This window comes from Astatotilapia calliptera, chromosome 23 (genome assembly GCF_900246225.1).
Source record: "Astatotilapia calliptera chromosome 23, fAstCal1.2, whole genome shotgun sequence".
In the NCBI taxonomy this organism is placed as follows: Eukaryota; Metazoa; Chordata; class Actinopteri; order Cichliformes; family Cichlidae; genus Astatotilapia; species Astatotilapia calliptera.
In genome coordinates this window covers 367544-388686 of record NC_039323.1, presented here as the reverse complement: position 1 = coordinate 388686, position 21143 = coordinate 367544, and the positions used below count along the sequence as shown (strand labels likewise).

Below are 21143 nucleotides of genomic sequence, written 5' to 3'. Positions count from 1 at the left end.
TAAACCAGGGAATCAGACACCGAAGCGGTTATGTTCTAAATGAAGCTTCGGACGTCACTGATCACGTGACTCTGGCCAAACGAATCAAGCTTTTTGTGACACACGCACCGGAGCGTCAGCTTCAAGCAGGCCATCACTAGCGCGTGCTTTCCCCTGGACTTCCCTGGAGACCCCTTCTCCCCCCACTCAGCTGTATATAACACCCCACCCCCGCACATTCTCTACACCTGGTGACTTGTAAATAAACCCTTCTCGTGAGCATCAGAACCAGAGTCCTGCGCTTGAGTCCTCCTCCAAACCGTAACAAAAGGAATGTAACCTTATTTTAACATGCTGTTTAAAATGTCAAATTGTTGGTTTAATAAGTGAATATGAACAACTTACCCTGTAAGTGACCTGAAGAAAATGTGGTGGCAGGAGCTTTCTACAGTAACTCCACACTGGGGGCGTTTTGCTCCAGCTGATGTTATAATGACTCTATTAGAGTAAATACACTTTAACACTGCTGATTTAACACTGGGAAATTTACTGTGCATCAAATATCGGATTGATTTTAAGATTTTATTGCTTACATTCAATTCAATTTTATTTATATAGCGCCAAATCACAACAACAGTCGCCTCAAGGCGCTTTATACTGTACAGTAAGGGAAAATCGTAAGTAATGTTGCGCCTTGCTATTTAACTGAACTTCTCAGCCTGTATCCTGAAGGCACTTCTATCATGGAGTCAAATGACCTTGGTGCAACCTCGGTCTCAGAAAACCAGAGGTGATCGTGCCTTTGCCTGCTGCACCGAACCTCTGGAACAATCTTCCAGCTGATATTCGCGCGCCGGAATCTATTCAATCTTTTAAAACACGATTGAAAACTTATTTATTTGATCTTGCATTTTCAGTTAGTGATTTGTCGGCTGTACACTTTGTACTTTTATTACATTTTGTATGTAATTTTAACCTATTGTTTTACTGGGTTTTTGCAGTTGATATTTCTGTGTTGATTTTACCGAACTTTTACACTAAGTGTGAAATATTTGTTTTAACATAGTACTCCCGGGCTAATTAGTGCTTTGTTTTATCTGGGAATTTATTTATACTCTACTATCGTACCCATATGCAATTAATTTTGTTTCATATTTTATTACTGAGAAGCACTTTGATGTACCTCCGGTCTTTAAATGTGCTATATAAATAAAGTATTGATTGATTGACTGCCAGAACAAAACATCTGTCCCAAGGTAAAGTCTCTCATTGCACAATTTTCCCTCTCTGTGATTTTGACTGTTAACCTCACACTTTACAGAAATGTTGTACAGAAGGACAGAGTCTATGAGCTCAAACCTGAAAATGCTTGTACTTGAGATGTTCAGCACTTTTTTGAAAGCACTTTATAAATAAAGTTATTATTATTATTATTATTATTAAAACACAATTAGAGTTCACCCACTAATCTACCAATGTGAACACAAGTATGCTTTACTCGCTTTTATTAGTTTAGTAACAATACAGTACATGCACAAAACGGCCAAACTTTCCTGCTGCAGATATGGCCGTTATCTGTTTCTGTCCAGCCCATGAGCTGCATACACAGGAAATGAAACAGCACCCTCTGTGTCAGTCAACATTTGTGATGGCAGGTTTCAAACATAGAAAACATGAATTTACAAATAGCCAACCAAATGTTGCACATTGGGAAAGTCAAACTGAACAAAGTGCATGAAATGCTCTGAAGACTAAGATGACATCAGTTTTACATTAATTTGTAGCATTAAAGTATCCAGAAAAGTGAGTCCAACTTTTAAATAAATCAAAAGTCATAATGCTGACGTTTTCTTGCTAGCCTGAACTCTAGAATTAATCTCAAGGCCTGAGCAGCATGAAGGATGAGATAATGTCTCTGGGGCAGACGTCTTGGTGAAGCAGGGGCTGGATAGCGTGACAGACAGAGAGTGCGCATCTTCTAAACACAGCAGTAGAGAGAGGAGCAGCAGGCAGCACGGGAGCAAACAATCCGTGATGGATCTTTACTTCAGAGGTTAGTCAAATGCTTATGTTGGTTTTCCGCCCCACGTTCAATGCTTTTGAAATGTATCTATGAAATAACATAATTTAATTTTTAAAAAATATTTTCATTATGATTGCTATTATTACTGTGTTACTACATCATTAACTCCATTTAAGCCTTTAATGCCTCATATTTGATACATGAAAGCTTTTGAGACTTCAGTCATCAGTTTTTTCTCCCTGAAAAACCCAAGTGCACAATTTATTTTAAGCAATAAATTGCAAAAATATATATGAAAATAAACATTTAATTGAAATATCAGAAGGTTCAATAAATGCTCCATGTTCCAAACGCTATAATGGCTCAGACTTCAGGAGGTGAAGTTTTCTTTTATACAGATAAAATGACTAAAATGAGTTATTAAAATCGAAATAAAGAAAAATGTGGACTCTCATTGGCTTTATTTTTACTTCCCAGGCACCACGTGGATGATGCCCTTGCTCTTTATGATTCCAGACTTTACCCACAGCAGTTCTTGCCCCAGCAGTTGCCGATGCAACCCTCAAGGCGCTGCCATGTGTACTGGCTCCACCATCACTGATATACCGCCTCTGCCTCTCCACACATACCTGCTGCAGCTCAGTGTTACAAACATGAATGTCCTAAATGAGCGAAGTTTAGCAAATCTGGACCTCCTGCTGCGTTTCAGTCTCATAAAGAGTCATCTACACACCGTCCATCCTCAGGCTTTCCTCATAGCTCCCCAGCTCAAGTCTGTCAAGCTGTCATCTAACGATCTGTCGACCCTTCCTCCTCGAGTGTTCAGTCCACTTGCTGCTCTTGAGCAGCTGCATCTAGATGGGAACCAGTTTGAGAACATTCATCCAGACATGTTTGAAGGACTGGGTGGGTTGCAGGATCTGGACCTAAGCCGCAACAAACTCAGGAGTCTTGATCCAGACCTATTTGAAGGACTGACCAACCTCACCTTTCTGAATCTTGGAAGGAACTTCATAAAGAAGCTTCCTCCTACCATCTTTCACTCCTTGACTAAACTTCAGCAGCTTATACTCTATTACAATGAACTAGAATTTCTAGAAGCTGGCATCTTTGACAAACTCATCAACCTCGTGGAGCTAAAACTCCATCAAAACCAGATTGCCAGCCTTCCACCTAAAGTCTTCTGGCCTCTGGGGAACCTGAAAAACCTGACCTTATCCTCCAACCAACTTCAGGCCATCCCAGAAAAGAGCTTCTACCACATGCCAAAGTTGGTCAAACTCACCATTTACAAGAATCCACTATTATCTCTACCAGATGAGCTGATGGGTCACATGCCCGACATGACAGAGTTCTATCTATATGCCACCAACCTCATCACGGTTCCTGGAAATTTGTTCGCTAACATGTCTGGGCTGCTTATGCTGAACTTCCATTTAAATGACAATCTGAGGGACCTTCCACCAGATGTTTTCTGCTGTCTTCCAAACCTTCAGAAGCTCTCGCTAAAATCCAACAACCTCCATTATCTTCATCCCCAGCTATTCTCCAAACTAACCACCCTGAAGAAACTTCACCTCAATGACAATAAGTTGTATGGCCTACCAGAAGATATCTTTAAGGGTCTTGGAGAGATTCTTGAAATTTTATTGAACAATAACAACCTTAGCAGTCTTCCAGGAGATATTTTTGTGTCTCTTCCAGCTTTGATGAATCTGACTCTGAGTGGAAACCCCTGGGATTGTAATTGTGCTATCAGAGGCATTGCAAGATGGATGAGACACAATGAGCATGTGCTTTGGGACAGAGATGACGTGATGTGTCACACTCCAATCTACCAGCTGCTGCGTACCGTTGGCTCGCTGCATGATGAAGAGTTCAGCTTTTGCAGTGCTACAACAGCCAAGAGTTTTCCTCTACAAGATTTGAACCGGTCACCAACACAACCACTCCACATGTTGTCAACCTCTGGACAAACATCAGCTTTAACTTCCATAACCACACCCCCCACAACGGCTACTCGATCCAAGGAAGCGGCGATCCAAACCACTCAAGGAGCTACCCAAAAAGTCCCTGACAAAATAACCACTCAGACTGTAAAAGCAACCACATCAGATGATACAACACTCTCAGCATCACTTTCCACTGAACTTATTGGTAAATTTGCTCAGAACATGTCACCTCCTTTTTATGGCATATTGGTGATAGAACCGGGGCCTGAGTTTGTCCACCATAACCATCAGAAAGGCTGGGTGTATGTGTGGTTTCTGCCCTCAAACACGGCTTTGGCTGGGTTCCTCATGTTCTCTCACATCCTTCTTCTAGCTACAGGGTTGTCGCTTATTCTTGCTACCATGTATGGCATGTATCGCCTCCACAAGGCCACGTATAAGCTAAAGGCTGAGTGTGCTCGTCATGAGGCGTAGCGCTGGCTTATCGGGCTGGTGCACAACTAGATAAACGATCCTCTTCTAGCGGCTGACAATTACTGTGTTTGTTTTCTCTGAACACATTTCCTCAGGAAAATCAGACTTTGAAATATGATGGAATTGAACCCTGTGGGGTTTTTCAGAAAAAAGCACATTCAGATGGTATTGTGTTTAATTTTATATCACAGCTAAACTAATATCTGTCAATAGTCAGCATACAGAGCAAATATTTGAATGTTCATCAATCAAATGGGAAGATTTTAGGTCTATTTTGAAACTGGGTAGCTATGCAGACTGCTAAAGTCCTGCCTGTTCATGTCCAAATTATTCAAATTAAAAGTGCCCAACACTGGTAAAAAGATTCATGCTATGATGCACATATTCAAACTCTTTAAAAAATATTGTGGTGTAATTATGATAATAATGATAAAATGAGAGGATTGTATAATGCCTTATATACATATATCATTGTTTATTCTATAGTCATACAGTTTCTGTTAAAGCCGGAGAGAGCCACTGAAGAATCCACCTGTTGTTGACCACTGTTTGTTTTTCAAGCATATAAAGTGAAAACCTGGTTTCTTCCACTGGTCTTTTGCTTTCACCATGTCTCGAGTCATACACACTGATGCCTGCTGTATTTATAAATGTACGTTTTATCTACTATGCCAAGACTGCAGTGCTTCAGCAGCTTATAGATAACACACGTCAGTGTTAAAGCTGCAGGTGATTTGTTTCCCTCCAGTGGTGGATACTTGAAACTGCAAGACGAAAGCGCACGACTGGACAGTGTCTACTTTTATATTTGTGCTATTTACAGATGTTTATTTCAAAATGTTAAAGCTGTGTGTGTTGTGAGCTACACTTTATATACCCAGTGCCTGTTGTGTATTTCTCTTTGTAAGGCATTCATGTAATGGCCTTTTTTAAAAGCTGGGTTAGGGTTAGCTGTGATGCTGTCATCATTTGTATTTTATGCCATGAAAATGAATGATTAAAGTGGTTTTTTTTTAATATCTTAAACCTGTCCACTTCTGTGATCAAACTGCTAAATATTTGACCGATTGAGCAGATCGTGGTCAAGATTTTGGAGTATCTTGTTTAATCCCACAGCACCTGTTATTCGAACAGCTGCTGTAAACAACCATTATTCCTTATCTGGATTTGACTTCCTTTTCAGGAATTTACAGAAATGTGCTTTCCCAGAAGGAATTACACATCTTCACAGGAAGATTATGCCCTAATCTTTGTAACAACGTTCAAAACAGGAAACACATCTATCCATGATGTCACGAGGTCAGTATGTTTAGCTTTTGAGATGACGAATCCATTTATGAAATGACGCCCCTGTAATTTCACAAGCCTCTGTCATAACCTCAAAAATGTGAACGTACATCCAGCCCAGTTCCCTTTTTAATAACTGTGCAACATGTTTCATTACAAAGCCGCTCTTTAATTCTACCGAAGTTTTGACACAAATGTTTTTCATGAGAAAGGAAATAACTAAAGGTGAAGTTCGTACATTTAAAGTTTCATTTGTGAGCAGCTTGTCCTCACAGTTGGACATTACACATTGTTCTGTAGAGACTAAACAAGGGGCCATATTTGCCTGAGTCACAGTAATTTTTCAAGTCTTTTAAACCCTAAAAATGACGGCAGATGCCACAAATTCCACGAGAGGTGATTGGACGCTAAACCAAGCAGCAAACAAAAGAGGATGAATTGGTGAGCAGTGCCCAAGTTCATTGCTATGACAACTGGTGATTAGGACTTTCCAGCAGGCTGAGCTCACACAACAGTGGGCACATACACAGGGTCAGCGTGGGGAGAGGAAAACTGCAGGGGCACAAGAAATATTGGACCAATGTGGAAAACAAGACTTTAGGAAGAGAAACAAAAACCTGTTGATTCATAGCTCTGGGAGGAATCTTTCATTTGTCTATGTTAACCTTCTAACTTTGACCGTAATGCCAGCTGGGAGGGATTTCCCAAAACATGAGCAAATGTGGAATTCCCAGAGTCTTGGCTGCAGGGTGGAATTTTAATGCTCTTGATTAAGCTGATGGACATTATGGACAATGCTGGGCATCCTCTGCACACGGCCATAAACAACCAGAAGAGTCTGTTCAGTGACAGGTTGCTTCTCCCCAAGACAAGAACTAACAGACTTAAAAACTCCTTTGTCCCACACGCCATCAGACTGTTTAACTCCTCTCTGGAGGGGAGAGGGAGGGGAGACAGGGGGACAAAGGAGGGGGGAACAACTAAGCTGTAGTGCCTCTTCACCTCACTGTACAATACCTTGTGCAATACTTTTTGTAAATAGTCAACAGTGCAATAGACTCAATACTTGAAATGTGCAATTCACTTGTATTTTTATTTTTTATTCCTATTTATTCTATTTATCCCCTTTGTATATTTTATTTATATTTGTCTCTGTATTTATATATGTGTGTGTGTGTGTGTGTGTGTGTGTGTGTGTGTGTGTGTATATATATATATATATATATAACAGTTCTGTAACTGTAACTTTGGTCGTTGCTGTGCTTTTTTTGGAAGTCGAATTTCCCAGAGGAACCCACCCGAGGGATTAATAAAGTTCTATCTTATCTTATCTTATCTTAAGCCCAATAATAAGCTGTTTATTTAAAAAATAGGAATCTGAAGAACTGGTGCCAGAGGAACAACCTCCTTCTAAACGTCAGTAAGACAAAGGAGCTGATAGTGGACTTCAGCACTAAGCAGGAGAGGAACTGCCAGACCCCCGTCATCAACGAGTGCCCAGTGGAGAGAGTGGACAGCTTCAAATACCTCGGAGTTCACATCACGCAGGACCTGTCATGGTCCTGTCACATCAACACCGTGGTGAAAAAGGCCCGACAGCGTCTCTACCACCTCAGACGCTTGACAGACTTCCAACTGCCCTCCAAGGTGCTCAGGAACTTTTACTCGTGCACCATAGAGAGCATCCTGACGGGAAACATCTTAACCTGGTTCGGGAACAGCACCATGCAGGACAGACGAGCTCTACAGAGGGTTGTGCGGTCAGCTGAGCGCACAATCCGCTCCGAGCTCCCTGACCTGCACTCAATCTACAGCAGGCGGTGCTGGACCAAGGCCAGGAAGATGGTGAAGGACCTCAGCCAACAGACTGTTCTCTCTGCTGAGGTCAGGAAAGCGATTCTGCTCCCTGAAGACCAACACAGAGAGACTGAGGAGGAGCTTCTTCCCGCAGGCGATACGGTCTCTCAATCACACCACCACACAGTACTGACCCACACATATGGTTCTTACACACACACTGGACTTTCTGGACTTTGTTTTTGCACAACACTGGTCACTATATTCTTCATTTCCGGTTAATGCTTGTACAGCTGCTGTTATTGTGTATATATTTATTTATATTTCTTCATACATTCTTATATAGTTCTATATTGTGTATTTTGTTGTACAGTTATTTTATTTTCAACTTTAATTTATATATTTTATCTTATTCTTTCCCAGTTAAATTTACCCTTCATTCTAATTTGTGTTGTACAGTTATTTCATTTTTAACCTTAATTTATATTTTATTCCTTCTTAGTTAAATTTACCCTTTTTAATTTTTCATATTTATTTCCTATCTTATTCATAGCCTTTTCCTTTTTTGTTTTCTTTAGGTCACGAGCAGTTGTCCAAGCATTTCACTACATATCGTACTGTGTATGACTGTGTACGTGACAAATAAAATTTGAAAAAAACAGGCTGTAAGTTGAGTCATACTGAATGTACATATCCTAATATTCCTTTCTAAATCCTCCGTAAAGAACATGCACTCGTTACATCACAAAGAAGAGCAGCTATAACTGTAACCCTGCTCAATCCGGCTTCTTTTTTATATATTATGTGTTCACTGAAGTTCACTGAAATAATAAGGTGAACATTTGATCAGTCTGTAAATCTGTGAAAGGATTTCAAAGCTTGGTATCTTCACATGGCTCTGTAACTCACAGCTAAGTGTTTTCAGTTGTCACAGATTGCATGTTCTGGTCAGTTGATTTTATGACTGAGAACTTCAGCACTCACAGTTACATGTGTAAGTTTGTAATAGTGCATTTAAAGCATTTCTTTAAATGCTCTCACCCCAACCAGTCACAGCAGATGGCTCCACCCCTGCCGGAGGTTTCTTCCTGTTAAAAGGGAGTTTTTCCTTCCCACTGTCACCACAGCGCTTGCTCATAGGCAGTCGTATGATTGTTGGGTTTTTCTCTGTATGTATTATTGTAGGATTTCCTTACAAAATAAAGCACCTTGAGGCGATTTGAGGCTGTATAAATAACTTGAATTGAATTGAATGCTGAGGAAAGGCAAGTGCTGAAGCTTTTCTAACTGCTCCGTAACATTAAATACTGTATACCGGTCCTCACTCATAAGTTGACATTTCTATGGTTCAGCACCATTAAGCTGGTTTGTCTGGATTGAAGCTGAGCGCGCTGGTTTTCCTGTTTGTTCTCACAGGCTCTCATGGGGGAAGGAATTCACTGTTTCTCCACAAACTGGTGTGCAGGTACGTGTCCCCAGCTTTCACAGGCTTGAATCCAGATAAGTGTTTCTTTGTGGACGCGAGTGGATCAGGCAGCTTTGTCCACAGGTAAGACAGGCAGGTGCAAAAACACGGTGAGTGGGTAATCTTACTCAGGAACAAGAAAACATGCTTCACCTATCAGGAGAGTCCAGTCTCACTACAACATGACAATTTTAGTTCAACAATCCAGTGAGGAATAGAGAGGAGAAACGAGGTGAGTGTAAGTGGAATCAGACATGCCACTGGCTACTAGGCAGCCACGCCCATACCTGTGAAGAGCACCTAATACTAATACTAGTACTAATCAAATGTCAATAATAAACATATGCCATGCGTTTCCAGCAGGAAATTCTTTTTATCCTGAACTCTTTTACTGAAAACTGTAGAATTAACAGGATAATAAACTCGGACCATTTTGCATTTAATCATTAGTTATTGGTTATTAAACTCTGTCTGTCCCAGAGGTTTCTTCCTGTCAATCTTCCTCTTTTTCTTTGCAAGTACTTTCTCGCAGAGTTGCATCTATTTGATGGGATTTTTCTATTATTGCAGGGTCTTTACCTTACAATAGAAAGCACCTTGAACAGAAGAACAGAAAATGCTATCTTGTCATGCAGTCTTTTGGGATACTAATTTAGAAGCTATTGTACACAGAATGTGGGATAGATTTGCTTTATAGTAAAATATGCAAAACTAAAAACATACAATAGCTCTCATGTCGGAGGCATGTAAATCAAATCAGTTATAAAACACAATTATTTATGTTTCAATATTGCAATAAAAGTGTTTAGGACAGTTTTGTGCACTGCAGCAACATCTGCCTTTAGATGAGCTCCACCCTCATTATCTGTTTCCAGTAGTTTCCTGTGTGATAGAGTTTAAAAGCTAAAAGCTGCATATCACTGGCAGATCAGAGCCATCTTTTTCACCTAAAAACCAGAAAACAAGACAAATTTAGCACTAAAGCTTAATCACATAATAATTCCCTTTACTGTTTGTGATATCAAAGAAACCGTTCCACTCTGTTTTGTAATAGCGTGTTTGGCTCACATGAGAAATATGCACACAACACGAGCAAAAGCTGTAGAGGCAAGGAAAGCTTCGTTGCTTAATTCTATCCAGATGTACTAAATGCTAAAAGTTGTTCCTGAACTTACCCGCACAAGACTTTCATTATGATATGAAAATAATAAGAAAATGAATAGAAAATGTATCATTTTTGTTACAGCAGAGAGAGTGAACGCTCATTCAGTGTGTTTGTGGGTGGATTGTGTTACAGTCTGTCCCTAAAAGTGGATTTGGGAAACCAAACCCATCCATTTACAAGCATACCATGAATGTTACTCCAAAGATATGTGCAGACCATACTTTGCACACCCAAGCAGACACACAAACAACATTGCCACAAACTAAAAACACAAAACAATCTCCATTGTTCTGTCCAGAGTCACTTGTCACCCTTCCTGTAACCTCTAGCACACATATACATCTTTCCTTGTCCATTAAATAAAGAAGCTTGAGGCATTAAAAAAAGTGTCTTTGCTAAGATGAAACAGAGACCAAATACCCACATAAACACAAAATCAGTTCAGTCCCAGGCTGGTACCAGAGGGTGGGGCTTCTGCTGGTCTGATCCCCCTCCACCACATTTAGAAAAAAAGGGTGAGTGTGTGTGAGACACCGAGGGGGCCGGGGGACGGCCAGGAAGCTCAGAAACAGGATCTACACATTTCTTGTGTGAGACAGAGAGAAAAAAAGCTGACTTATAAAATTTGACTGATGACGAAGAGCAGGAAAATGTGATGGTGTGAAAGTTCAGGCAGTGCTGGAAACTTTCAGAGGATTAGTAAAACTGAGGAGGAAGGGAGGACGCACATAAAAGAACTCCACACCGACTCACTGTCTCTGTTCAGGGATCGCAGCACGAGAGGTAAGCTCAGCAAAACAGCACGCTGGCCTACTTTGTTCCTTTATTTGACTTTTTCTTTTTTTAAAACTTTTATTTACTTAAGACTTAAGATGTGTCCAGTATATTTCTGAGGTAAATGTAACAGGAAACAAACAAGATAAAGAAGTCGGTGACAGTAATGTGGAATAAGATATAATGTTAGTTTTTCTTCTTGTTATTTTTTAAATATTAAATTTATAATACGTTGTATAGTCATGTGTTTTCATGTGTAAAACAATTAGCTTTTTAATATGTCATTATTATAAGAGTTACGTTTTGAATTACATGACAAAGTGTATTTTTTATGTCATGTCAGCTACGGTGTTCATCAAAACATGCTAAATAAAACATGCATGGCCTTCTGCAGCTCTGCTCCTACGCTCTTTTCACAGAACATAATGTTCTGAGCCTTTAATTATCGAAGGGAGAAAAACATCTAAGGAATTACTGGTGAACTGGAAATGGTTTAACCATTATATTACAACACAGATCATTTCAGGCTGTCCCAGTGACGAAATGACAGTGGGTTTGGGTTGGACTGAGAGGATAAAGTCTGCCAGAGATGACACATAGTTTAGGTGTTAATTTACCTTTTCTTCTCCCTCCTGCTGGCTCCTCCGCTTTTTAATACGGCGAAAATGATCCCATATAACAAAAGGAAGGGTATTCCACGGATACCTAAATTTTATTTTTCAGTAGTTCGGTAATTAGAAACCCGTCTATGACTAAAGTCTGAACTCTGACCGGCCACATTCACAGCAGGAAAGAAAAAGGAAATAATCATGAAACTGTTCGGTGTCTCTTATAGGAAAGTTAAAAGAAATAAGAATTATGAGGAATTAAATGAGGTATTATGTTAGTATGGCTAGAAATCATGTAAACGTTATAAAATTGTAATAGCAGTGGAAACAATGACTTCACCCTCACAGCAGGAATCTAGTACCACCTCTCCAACCTTTTAATGAAAACAGAAAAAATGTGTTAAAATGTGAGCAGCTGGGACGGACCAGCATGGATTTTATGACCTCCTGCTTTTGATGAAAAAAAAGGAAAAGAAGGAAGTTAAGAAATCTGATGCCTTTGAGTTCGTTTGAAGGATATTTTATTTTGTCTTTACAAAGTTCCTTCCTGAAAGACACTCTTGTTGCAAACTAATACATCTCATCTACTGAGAAGCAACTCAGGCTTGCCAGCCCTCAGTTGCAGGACTGTGAATTTGGTGAATTTGTGTGGAGAAGCAGGTCATGATGCTGGCAAGGTTTTGTTCCAGGAGCCGTCTGTGCCTCTACAAACAGTGAGAACGGCTCAGCTTCCAAACTTGTGCAGGCAGTCTGGCATGCTGAGAAGCAGACAAAACACTGAATTTCATTTGCTAACAAATATTCAGTGTTCACTTTCAAAAAATTTTGCAAAACAAATTATTCAGGCATGAGTGGTTCAAAATTACTGCTTAACACAAATGCTGCATACACGGTTTTGCTGCCAGAGGCCTGCCAAGCATTTAGCAGTCAGTTCTGTTGGTGGGCAGTGCTCCTAGCTACGGGCAACATTGGATTAATTTATGCAAATGTCGGCTTCCTGGACGAAACACAAACTCAGAGGCTACACCATGAAGACACTGTTACTAATTAGAGCTGCATTCAGTAGAACTTTCCTATCATTGTGATGGTTCTGGGAGCAGAGAATCCCAATCTGACATGGAGAGGAGATAAATCCTTTTCTTTACTGCCCTGTAAGCAAAAAGGTTTTGCAATAATAAATCAAATTTCAGAGTAGGTCCAGTGGCGTTAACACACCAGAAATGCAACAATGTCCATTTTCCCTCATGAATATCCAAAGTGGAGCAGTTCAGTTACTTTCGTAAGCAAAAATAACAGCGTTTGTTTAATGAGCGCTTGCTGGCCTTCCACATAAAGCAAAATCCCCACAGGTTGTACACAATCTTAATGTATCCAGACTTCTTTTTCTTAAATATGGCAACAAACATGGCTCACACTGATTTGTTTAGTGACTTTGGCATGTAACCAATCAACATATGTTTCTTCTATTTTAGGGCAATAATGGAGCTGCCAACGACACTTCCTGTACTCCTACTTCTCATGGCCCTCAGTGTTGTCTGGGCGTGTCCGGATGGATGCCAATGTAGAGGAAGCACAGTCCAATGCGTTGGCCTGTCAAACTTCCCCATGCCGCTGCCGTCATCTGCCACCAAACTCTATTTTTCAAAATGCAGTTTTAACTCTCTGGAGCCAGAACACATGACGAATTCGTTGGATTTGTTGCTAATTAAAGAATCTCTTTTGAGGGAAGTGCGCCCTGGCACGTTTAATTCAACACCACATATCGGGTCCTTAACATTAACTGGTACCCAACTGCAGGATCTGCCAGAAGCCTTGTTGAAAAATCTGCAGAAACTTGAGGCTTTGACACTAAGCATCAACAACCTCTTAGTACTTCGGCCTCAGTGGTTTTCCCTGTTGACCGAGCTTAGAAGACTTGACCTTAGTAGGAATCTTTTCACTGCAGTACCTGTGGAAACTTTTCATCCACTGAAACAGTTGAGCTACCTTTCCCTTTCTGGTAACAAAGTCAGCCAGCTATCTAGAGAAACCTTTAAGGGTCTTTCTCAGATCATAACTTTACGCCTTAATAGAAACATGCTACAGGAGCTTCAAGTTGGTACTTTGGATGACCTTGTAAACCTGGGAGAGCTGTCACTACAAGACAACCAAATCACTCACCTCCACCGTGACCTGTTCTCCAAGACTCCAAAACTCCAGAAGCTGTTTCTCTCCAACAACAAGATCACATCTCTCCCAGAAGGGATCTTCCTAAACGTGCCAAATCTTTCCCAGATCTCCCTGTATGAAAACCAGCTGGAGACTCTGGGGCCAAGGGTGTTTGGGCCCACGGCCCTTAAGGAGCTGTGGCTGTATGACAACAAGCTGAGTCGTGTGGAAAATGACACGTTCAGGAACCTGACTCAGTTACGCCTCCTGGTCCTCAGTCGTAACCGGATTAGTTATGTATCCACCAGTGCATTTAGAGGATTGGAACAGCTGGGAGAGGTATCCCTGCACACCAATCTGATCACGACCCTGCAAGCTGGGACTTTCCAGGTGCTACCAAGACTGGTCAACATTTCTCTGGAAAACAACTTCATCAAATCCCTCCCACGTGGTTTCCTCCAGGGTCTGACCCACCTGGGACAGATAGACCTGCGAAACAATTCCCTCCCTAACCTACCACAGGAGAGTTTAGACGCCCTTACTGCATCAGAGGAAGTACTCCTCCAGCAAAATCCCTGGAGGTGTGACAAGGATATTCTGCCACTTAGGGACTGGTTGAAGCAGTACCCATCAAAGACTAACCAAAGCCTTGTGGTCTGTGACGCTCCTTCCAGTCTGAATGGCGAGATGATTGCTTTGCTGGCAGATGAGAACTTGGTATCTCTCAGCTCTACTCAGGAGCCCGTGCTGACCTCAACAGAGAAGAGGAGGAGGCCACATACACCTCCAGCCAAAAGAAGCACTCCCTCACCAGCTGTCAAGACGACCCCCACCTCAGAGTATGAAAAGGTAACCAGGAGTGGACAAGGGAATACTGGAAGCATTTCTCGTGATATTTCAATCACCCTAATTGTCATCGCAGTAGTGTGCACTGTCATCATCAGCACTGTAATTATCAGCTGTATTTGCTGGAGGAGAAATAAGAGTGGCACGGGGAATATAGGCCGCAGGAGTACGAACTCTGTGCTGTAGACTGCAATTCAAACAAAGCACACGAAGAACTTTTAGAGGGCGACTTTGGAGAGTTGGTAATTGAGCCTGAAAGGCACCAGAGAGTTCATTACCTTTCAGTTTTATTCATCAGATTTACCCCTCAGTGTGTCTTCCTGACTGTGCATCTTTGAGGAAAGAGATGCCATCTTAAATACTAACTGTAACAACAAATGCCTTAACAACTTTTGGCCAACCTGGACATATTTGTGAATGTAAACTGAAACATGCTTCGCCTGTTGAGTTAACCACCCAACGACTGTTTTTCATTAACAATTGTTGCAGCTTGACGGCTGATTTTGTGCTAACAACCCAACATTTAGCAAATAGTTGAACTTCTTTGCAAAAGCGTTACAATATACATACAAAAGATGTAATATGGAGTTCACTAGGGGCAGGGATAGCTCAGTAGGTAGAGTGGTGGCCCCATGATCGGAAGGTCGGGGGTTCGATTCCCCTGAACAGCTACCCTGAGGTACCCCTGAGCAAGGTACCGTCCCTACACACTGCTCCCCGGGTTCCCAGTGGCTGCCCACTGCTTCACTGAGTGAATGGGTTAAATGCAGAGAGGGATTTTCCCCACGGGGACCAATAAAGTACACTTTCTTCTTCTTCTACTATACTATACATCACGCTTCAATAGCCTGAATAAATGCAACACTTCTAGTGAGAGCATGTGCACGCTCTCTTATTGTCTCTTATTTACTGAGCTTCACCATTCATACTAGGTTTGACAAGTCTGACATTATTTATATAAATATATACATTGTTTCATATTTGAATTCTTGTGAAAATGATTTTAAACACGTGAAAGTTTTCAGCATGACACTGACATAGTGGGTTGTACATTTAATAAAACGTAACAAAAACAACAACCCAGGAGTACTAATTTTTTTTCCATCCATCCATTCACTTCCACTTATCCTTTTTCAGGGTCATGGGGGGCGCTGGAGCCTATCCCAGCTGTCATAGGGCAAGAGGCGGGGTACACCCTGGACAGGTCGCCAGTCTGTCGCAGGGCCAACACACAGGGACAGACAACCATTCACACTCACTTTCACTCTCACATTCACACCTAGTGGCAATTTGGATTATCCAATTAACCTATCCCCACAAGCTGCATGTCTTTGGACGGTGGGAGGAAGCCGGAGTACCCGGAGGGAACCCACGCAAACACGGAGAGAACATGCAAACTCCACACAGAAAGACCCCGGCCTGATGCTGGAATTGAACTCAGGACCTTCTTGCTGTGCGGCAACAGTGCTAACCACCGTGCCACCGTGCCGCCCACTAATTTTTTTTAATTCATTTATTTTAATATGGTAAAATTAAAAGAAACAAGGCAAGCCTCACGCTTCAATCACATAAATCCATACATAATAGCCAAGTACAGAGTGTCAGCATGAGTACCATTGTCAAGGTCCGGCTGTGTGGGAGGCAGGATGTGGACCCAAACAGAGGACTTAGAAAACAATAAGTAAACTTAAAATCTAACTGTAATGCTGACTATCCACAGAAATAACAAAAGAGCAAAAACTTCTCCAGGGCAAGAACTGGAAATCAGAGTACAGGTATATAAGGACAACACGTGTCAGAATCAGAATCAGAATACTTTATTGATCCCTGGGGGAAATTATTTTTGTTACAGTGCTCCATTATAAGCCAACATTAAGACAAGACAGACAATACACTAACTAAGAATAGTACAATATATACATATATATATATATATACATACATACATACATACATACATAAGTCACTCATAAATAAATAGCTGAACAAGAAACATGTGTAGTTATAGCAGCAAACAGCAAACAAACAGCAAACAAACAGCGTGTCAGGGAGACACGCTGCTATGAGGGAAGACACAGCAAAGAACAGAGGGAGACTCAGACGATAAAAACCAACCAGGTAATGTAAGAGATGGAAAACAAATTAAACTAAGAAGTCCAAAACACAATACCCTGGGTTAAACACCCAGTTACATCTACTATCCTCTTGGTAAAATCCATTCTACATCCACAGTACCTTCCATTACACTGCCATCTAATGGAAAACAGTCACGATAAAGTCTGAAATACTTTAGCTGGAATCCAAAAGTTCCACCTGAAGCTTGCCTATGATTACAAACTGGAAGCAACAAATTCATCAAAAATGATGTTGTGCATTTTTTCGTGCTGTTCCAGTGAGGAAGTAAAAAACCAAAATAACAAACACATGTGCGTTTTAACTGGCCTGAAATATTGTGTTAAGCATGTGTTAAACATTAATCACACAGCTATGTATGACGTTAAAGAAAAACTCCACAATCTTGAATGCACTCTGTAGACGTGTGCAGTAACTAAAAAACTGATGCCTTGCTCTTATCTCGGGCTGCAGAAGTGTGCTGCGCCACGCCTCAGATGCAACAGACTTACAGCCTGTTGGAGCCTCAGTAATAATTACCTAACTCGCATGTGTCTCGTTTTTGCTGGAGCTTCATCCTCCAAAAGAAATAACCTGGTAGGTACCCTTTTCTTTGATATTTGACTAGGTTTAAAAAAAAAAGATTTTCCAGAGAAATTGCAGGTCTGAATTTGATGCATTAAAAACAAATCATGCTAAATTACAAACCAAAATGTAATTCTTGAAAATTTTGCATGAGGGTAAAAATATTTTTTTCTTTTTCTAGTGAATAAAAATGTCCAGAGGCGAGATCATCGTTTTCTTTCTACTTTTCATGCCTGACTTTTCACTGGCTGAAACCCAACCATGTGAAAAGGCGACTGACTGCCCCAAAGAGAACCAGGCAGTTTTTAGCTCAGCTACAGAAATCCCACGCTCTCTCAGACCCAAAGTGACAGAAGTCTTTTTTTTGGTTAGCCATATTACAACAATACCAAAAGGAGCCTTTGCTGAAAACCCACAGCTTGAAAAGGTGGAGTTCATAAACAGTAACATATCATCCATCGAGCTGGGAGCGTTCGAGGGACTGAAAAACCTGAAAAATATTGAGGTCTCTGGCAGCAAATTAACGTCACTCCCAGTAGGAGTCTTTAACGACCTCAGCAACATGGAGGAACTCGTACTCAAATCTAACAAGCTTCAAAGACTTGATAAAGGTTTGTTTGAAGGCCTTAAAAAACTAAGACACCTCCTGTTGAATTTGAATGAGATTAAGTTGATTGAAGATGAGACATTTGACGGTCTTGACAACCTTTTAATGCTCCATTTGGGTAAAAACAATCTCTCTGCTGTGTCAACTCACTGGTTCTCCAACCTAAACAAGCTGGAGGCATTCCGACTTTATGAGAATCAGCTGACCACCATTCCTGAAGACTTGTTTCAGAATTTACCAAACTTAAAGGAAATCAGCTTGCATGGAAACCAGATAGAAGAATTGCCTCCCAATCTGTTCCCTCATAAAAACAAACTGACTAAACTGTTGCTGGACAATAATCTTCTAACTACTTTTCCTGAGGGGTATTTTGTTGGCTTCCCTCAGCTTAAAACACTGACCCTGAAGAACAACAGGCTGAAAAGTTTGCCACCAGTGCTGTTTGGAGAAATGCCCAAATTGACCGAATTAAGCCTCCAGCAAAACAATCTCTCCAGTCTCCCTAAAGGAGTTTTTGGCCCTCTGAAGAAAATCAGGAAGCTGGACCTGTCGAAGAATAAATTCGTCACCTTGTCCCCTGAATACTTTGAAGGCCCAGAAAAGCTCACAGAACTGAATCTACAGAACAACATGATAGAGTCACTGGATGAAGATCTGTTTGAAAAGCTACAATCACTAGCCACTCTCAAGCTTGCTCACAACAACCTCCAGACGCTTCCTGGAGATATTTTTGACCCATTAGGAAAGCTCGGGAAGCTTGACCTCAGTAACAACCCGTGGCTCTGCGACTGTAACCTGAAAGCCTTCCACAGCTGGGTGACCAGAAATGCTGCAAAGCTCACATCTCCTCCACTCTGTGAGTGTCCCGAAGATTTGAAAGGGACGAAAATGCCCTCATTAACACAGGATCAGCTGATTTGCCCAGCACTTCCACCCACGACTACCACAACAACTACACCCACAACTACACCCACGACAACACTTCCACCCACGACTACCACAACAACTACACCCACAACTACACCCACGACCACCCCAACCACAACTACACCCATGACAACAACTACACCCACGACCACCCCAACCACAACTACACCCATGACAACAACTACACCCACGACCACCCCAACCACAACTACACCCACAACTACACCCACGACCACCCCAACCACAACTACACCCATGACAACAACTACACCCACGACCACCCCAACCACAACTACACCCACGACAACAACTACACCCACGACCACCCCAACCACAACTACACCCATGACAACAACTACACCCACGACAACACTTCCACCCACGACTACCACAACAACTACACCCACAACTACACCCACAACAACACTTCCACCCACGACCACCACAACAACTACACCCACAACTACACCCACGACAACAACTACACCCACGACCACCCCAACCACAACTACACCCACGACCACCACAACTACACCCACAACCACCCCAACCACAACTACACCCACAACCACCCCAACCACAACTACACCCATGACAACAACTACAGCCACGACCACCCCAACCACAACTACACCTACAACCACCACTACATCCCTGACTACGACAACTACACCCACAACCACCCCAGTAACAACTGCACCCACGACTACCACAACAACTACAACCACCCCAACCACAACTGCAACCACAACCACCCCGACTACAATTGCAACCACCACTACTCTGACCACGACTGCACCCACAACAACATCTACACCCACAACCACCCCAACAACAAGTACAACCACAACTACTACAACAACTACATCTCCTCCACCCACTCCAGTGATCTTCTCCTGTCTGAACGTGACAACCTCAGAGCAGCAGCAAGCTTACTTTGTTCCTCAAGACAGCACAAAAGTTCAGCAGTGCAAAACTCATCTGAAGGTTTACATTGTTATTCTGGTGGTAGAGATTATCTGCACATTGGCTCTGGCTAAGTTCACCATTTCACTTTATCACCTACTCCAGCGCAGTGAGAGGTTGTACCACAAAGTGAAACTCACCCGCTTCTCCTACAAGAGGGAAGTCATCCTACGGCCTCTGCGAGAGGCAGAGACCCGAGGACTTTGAATTTTCTGAGGTGCTGCTAGAGATCAGAGTTTAATCATCCGAAAGATCACCAGGATGGCAAATAGGCCAGAAGCAATCATACAACTTATCACAACATCCTTAAAGCTGTAATAATTCATCTTAAATGATTTGTGAGCAGTGGAGCGATAAGATGAAGAAAGAATAAGAAGTAAGAATGATGCATACACATGCATTAGGTTTTGTATCCCTTGCTCAAATGTAATGTTTCTGGATGTTTTCTCTGTTTTTGCTTAAAAATATATGCAAAAGATATTAGTTTTTTGTTTTTTTATGTCAAATATAATAAAATGTACATAATTTAAAAAGACGTTTCTGAAACTAGTCATTACTGAGATTTCCTTTAACACATTCTTACAGCAAGGGGGTGGCAGAGATCCATAAGATCTCACTCACATTCACCAAAAACAAAAAACAAGAGGTGCTAAGAATAGGACCAGTTCTGCAAATTAGAGACACTGTAACAGGTAAGAGAAGTGCTCACTAACACAGATTTGGACAGATTTGTGAACAATATTTGAGAGTCATGGGTCTTTCAATTTTAAATCATGCTTTTTATTTGTTCTTGTTTCTAATGTCTCTGTAAAGCACTTTGAATCACCTTGTTGTTGAATTGTGCTATACAAATAAACTTGCCTTGCCTTGCCTTTGTGCATGTAGAAAATGTTTCAGATCTTTAAAAAATGGGAGCAAAAGTGTTGCGTTTATATTTTTGTTCAGTGTAGTTCACTGCCACACAAAAGCAAATTCTCCCAACAAGTTGAAATTGGGCTTGGTCTTCCCACACTCTGCCACCATTGCTACAAGCGATGAAGCGCCTTGAGGCGACTTTTGTTGTGATTTGGCGCTATATAAATAAAATTGAATTGAATTGAATTGTAACCTCACTACTCAACAAAGTGATCCATGTGATCCCTGTACTGACTCCTTCCCACCTCTGACAAATCCCACAGCTGCAGAATTGTCCAAGAATAATTTTTTTACAGATCACACCGCTGTGAGTGAAATCAGGAGTGTACAGGGTGAAGAGAAAAGGCGAGAGTACGGTCACCTGTGGTGCTCCTGTGCTGTGACTGACACACACACACACACACACACACACACACACACACACACACACACACACACACACACACACTGTAGTATATAAACGCTACATATTTTCAGTATACAAAAGCATGGTGTCTTATCAGGGCCCCCTGG

At 41.5% G+C, this 21143-nt stretch overlaps 1 protein-coding gene across 1 annotated transcript; it reads left to right on the top strand.

The window, feature by feature from the left end:
* The first annotated feature begins 1919 nt into the window (after positions 1 to 1919).
* Positions 1920 to 20151, top strand: LOC113015825 (uncharacterized). The gene is made up of 6 exons (XM_026158177.1): positions 1920 to 2032; positions 2480 to 4422; positions 8929 to 8977; positions 10856 to 10925; positions 12997 to 14684; positions 17401 to 20151. The coding sequence occupies exons 1-6, from the start codon at positions 2014 to 2016 to the stop codon at positions 19920 to 19922; spliced, it is 6291 nt and encodes a 2096-aa protein (XP_026013962.1). The 5' UTR covers positions 1920 to 2013; the 3' UTR covers positions 19923 to 20151.
* Positions 20152 to 21143: the final 992 nt, after the last annotated feature.

Excerpts from the sequence above, each read along its gene's own strand:
- LOC113015825 (XM_026158177.1), top strand. Across the intron at positions 8,978-10,855 it reads CTCCACAAACTGGTGTGCAG|GAAGGGAGGACGCACATAAA; the intron begins GTACGTGTCCCC and ends AAAACTGAGGAG. Across the intron at positions 14,685-17,400 it reads GGGGAATATAGGCCGCAGGA|TAAAAATGTCCAGAGGCGAG; the intron begins GTACGAACTCTG and ends TTTTCTAGTGAA.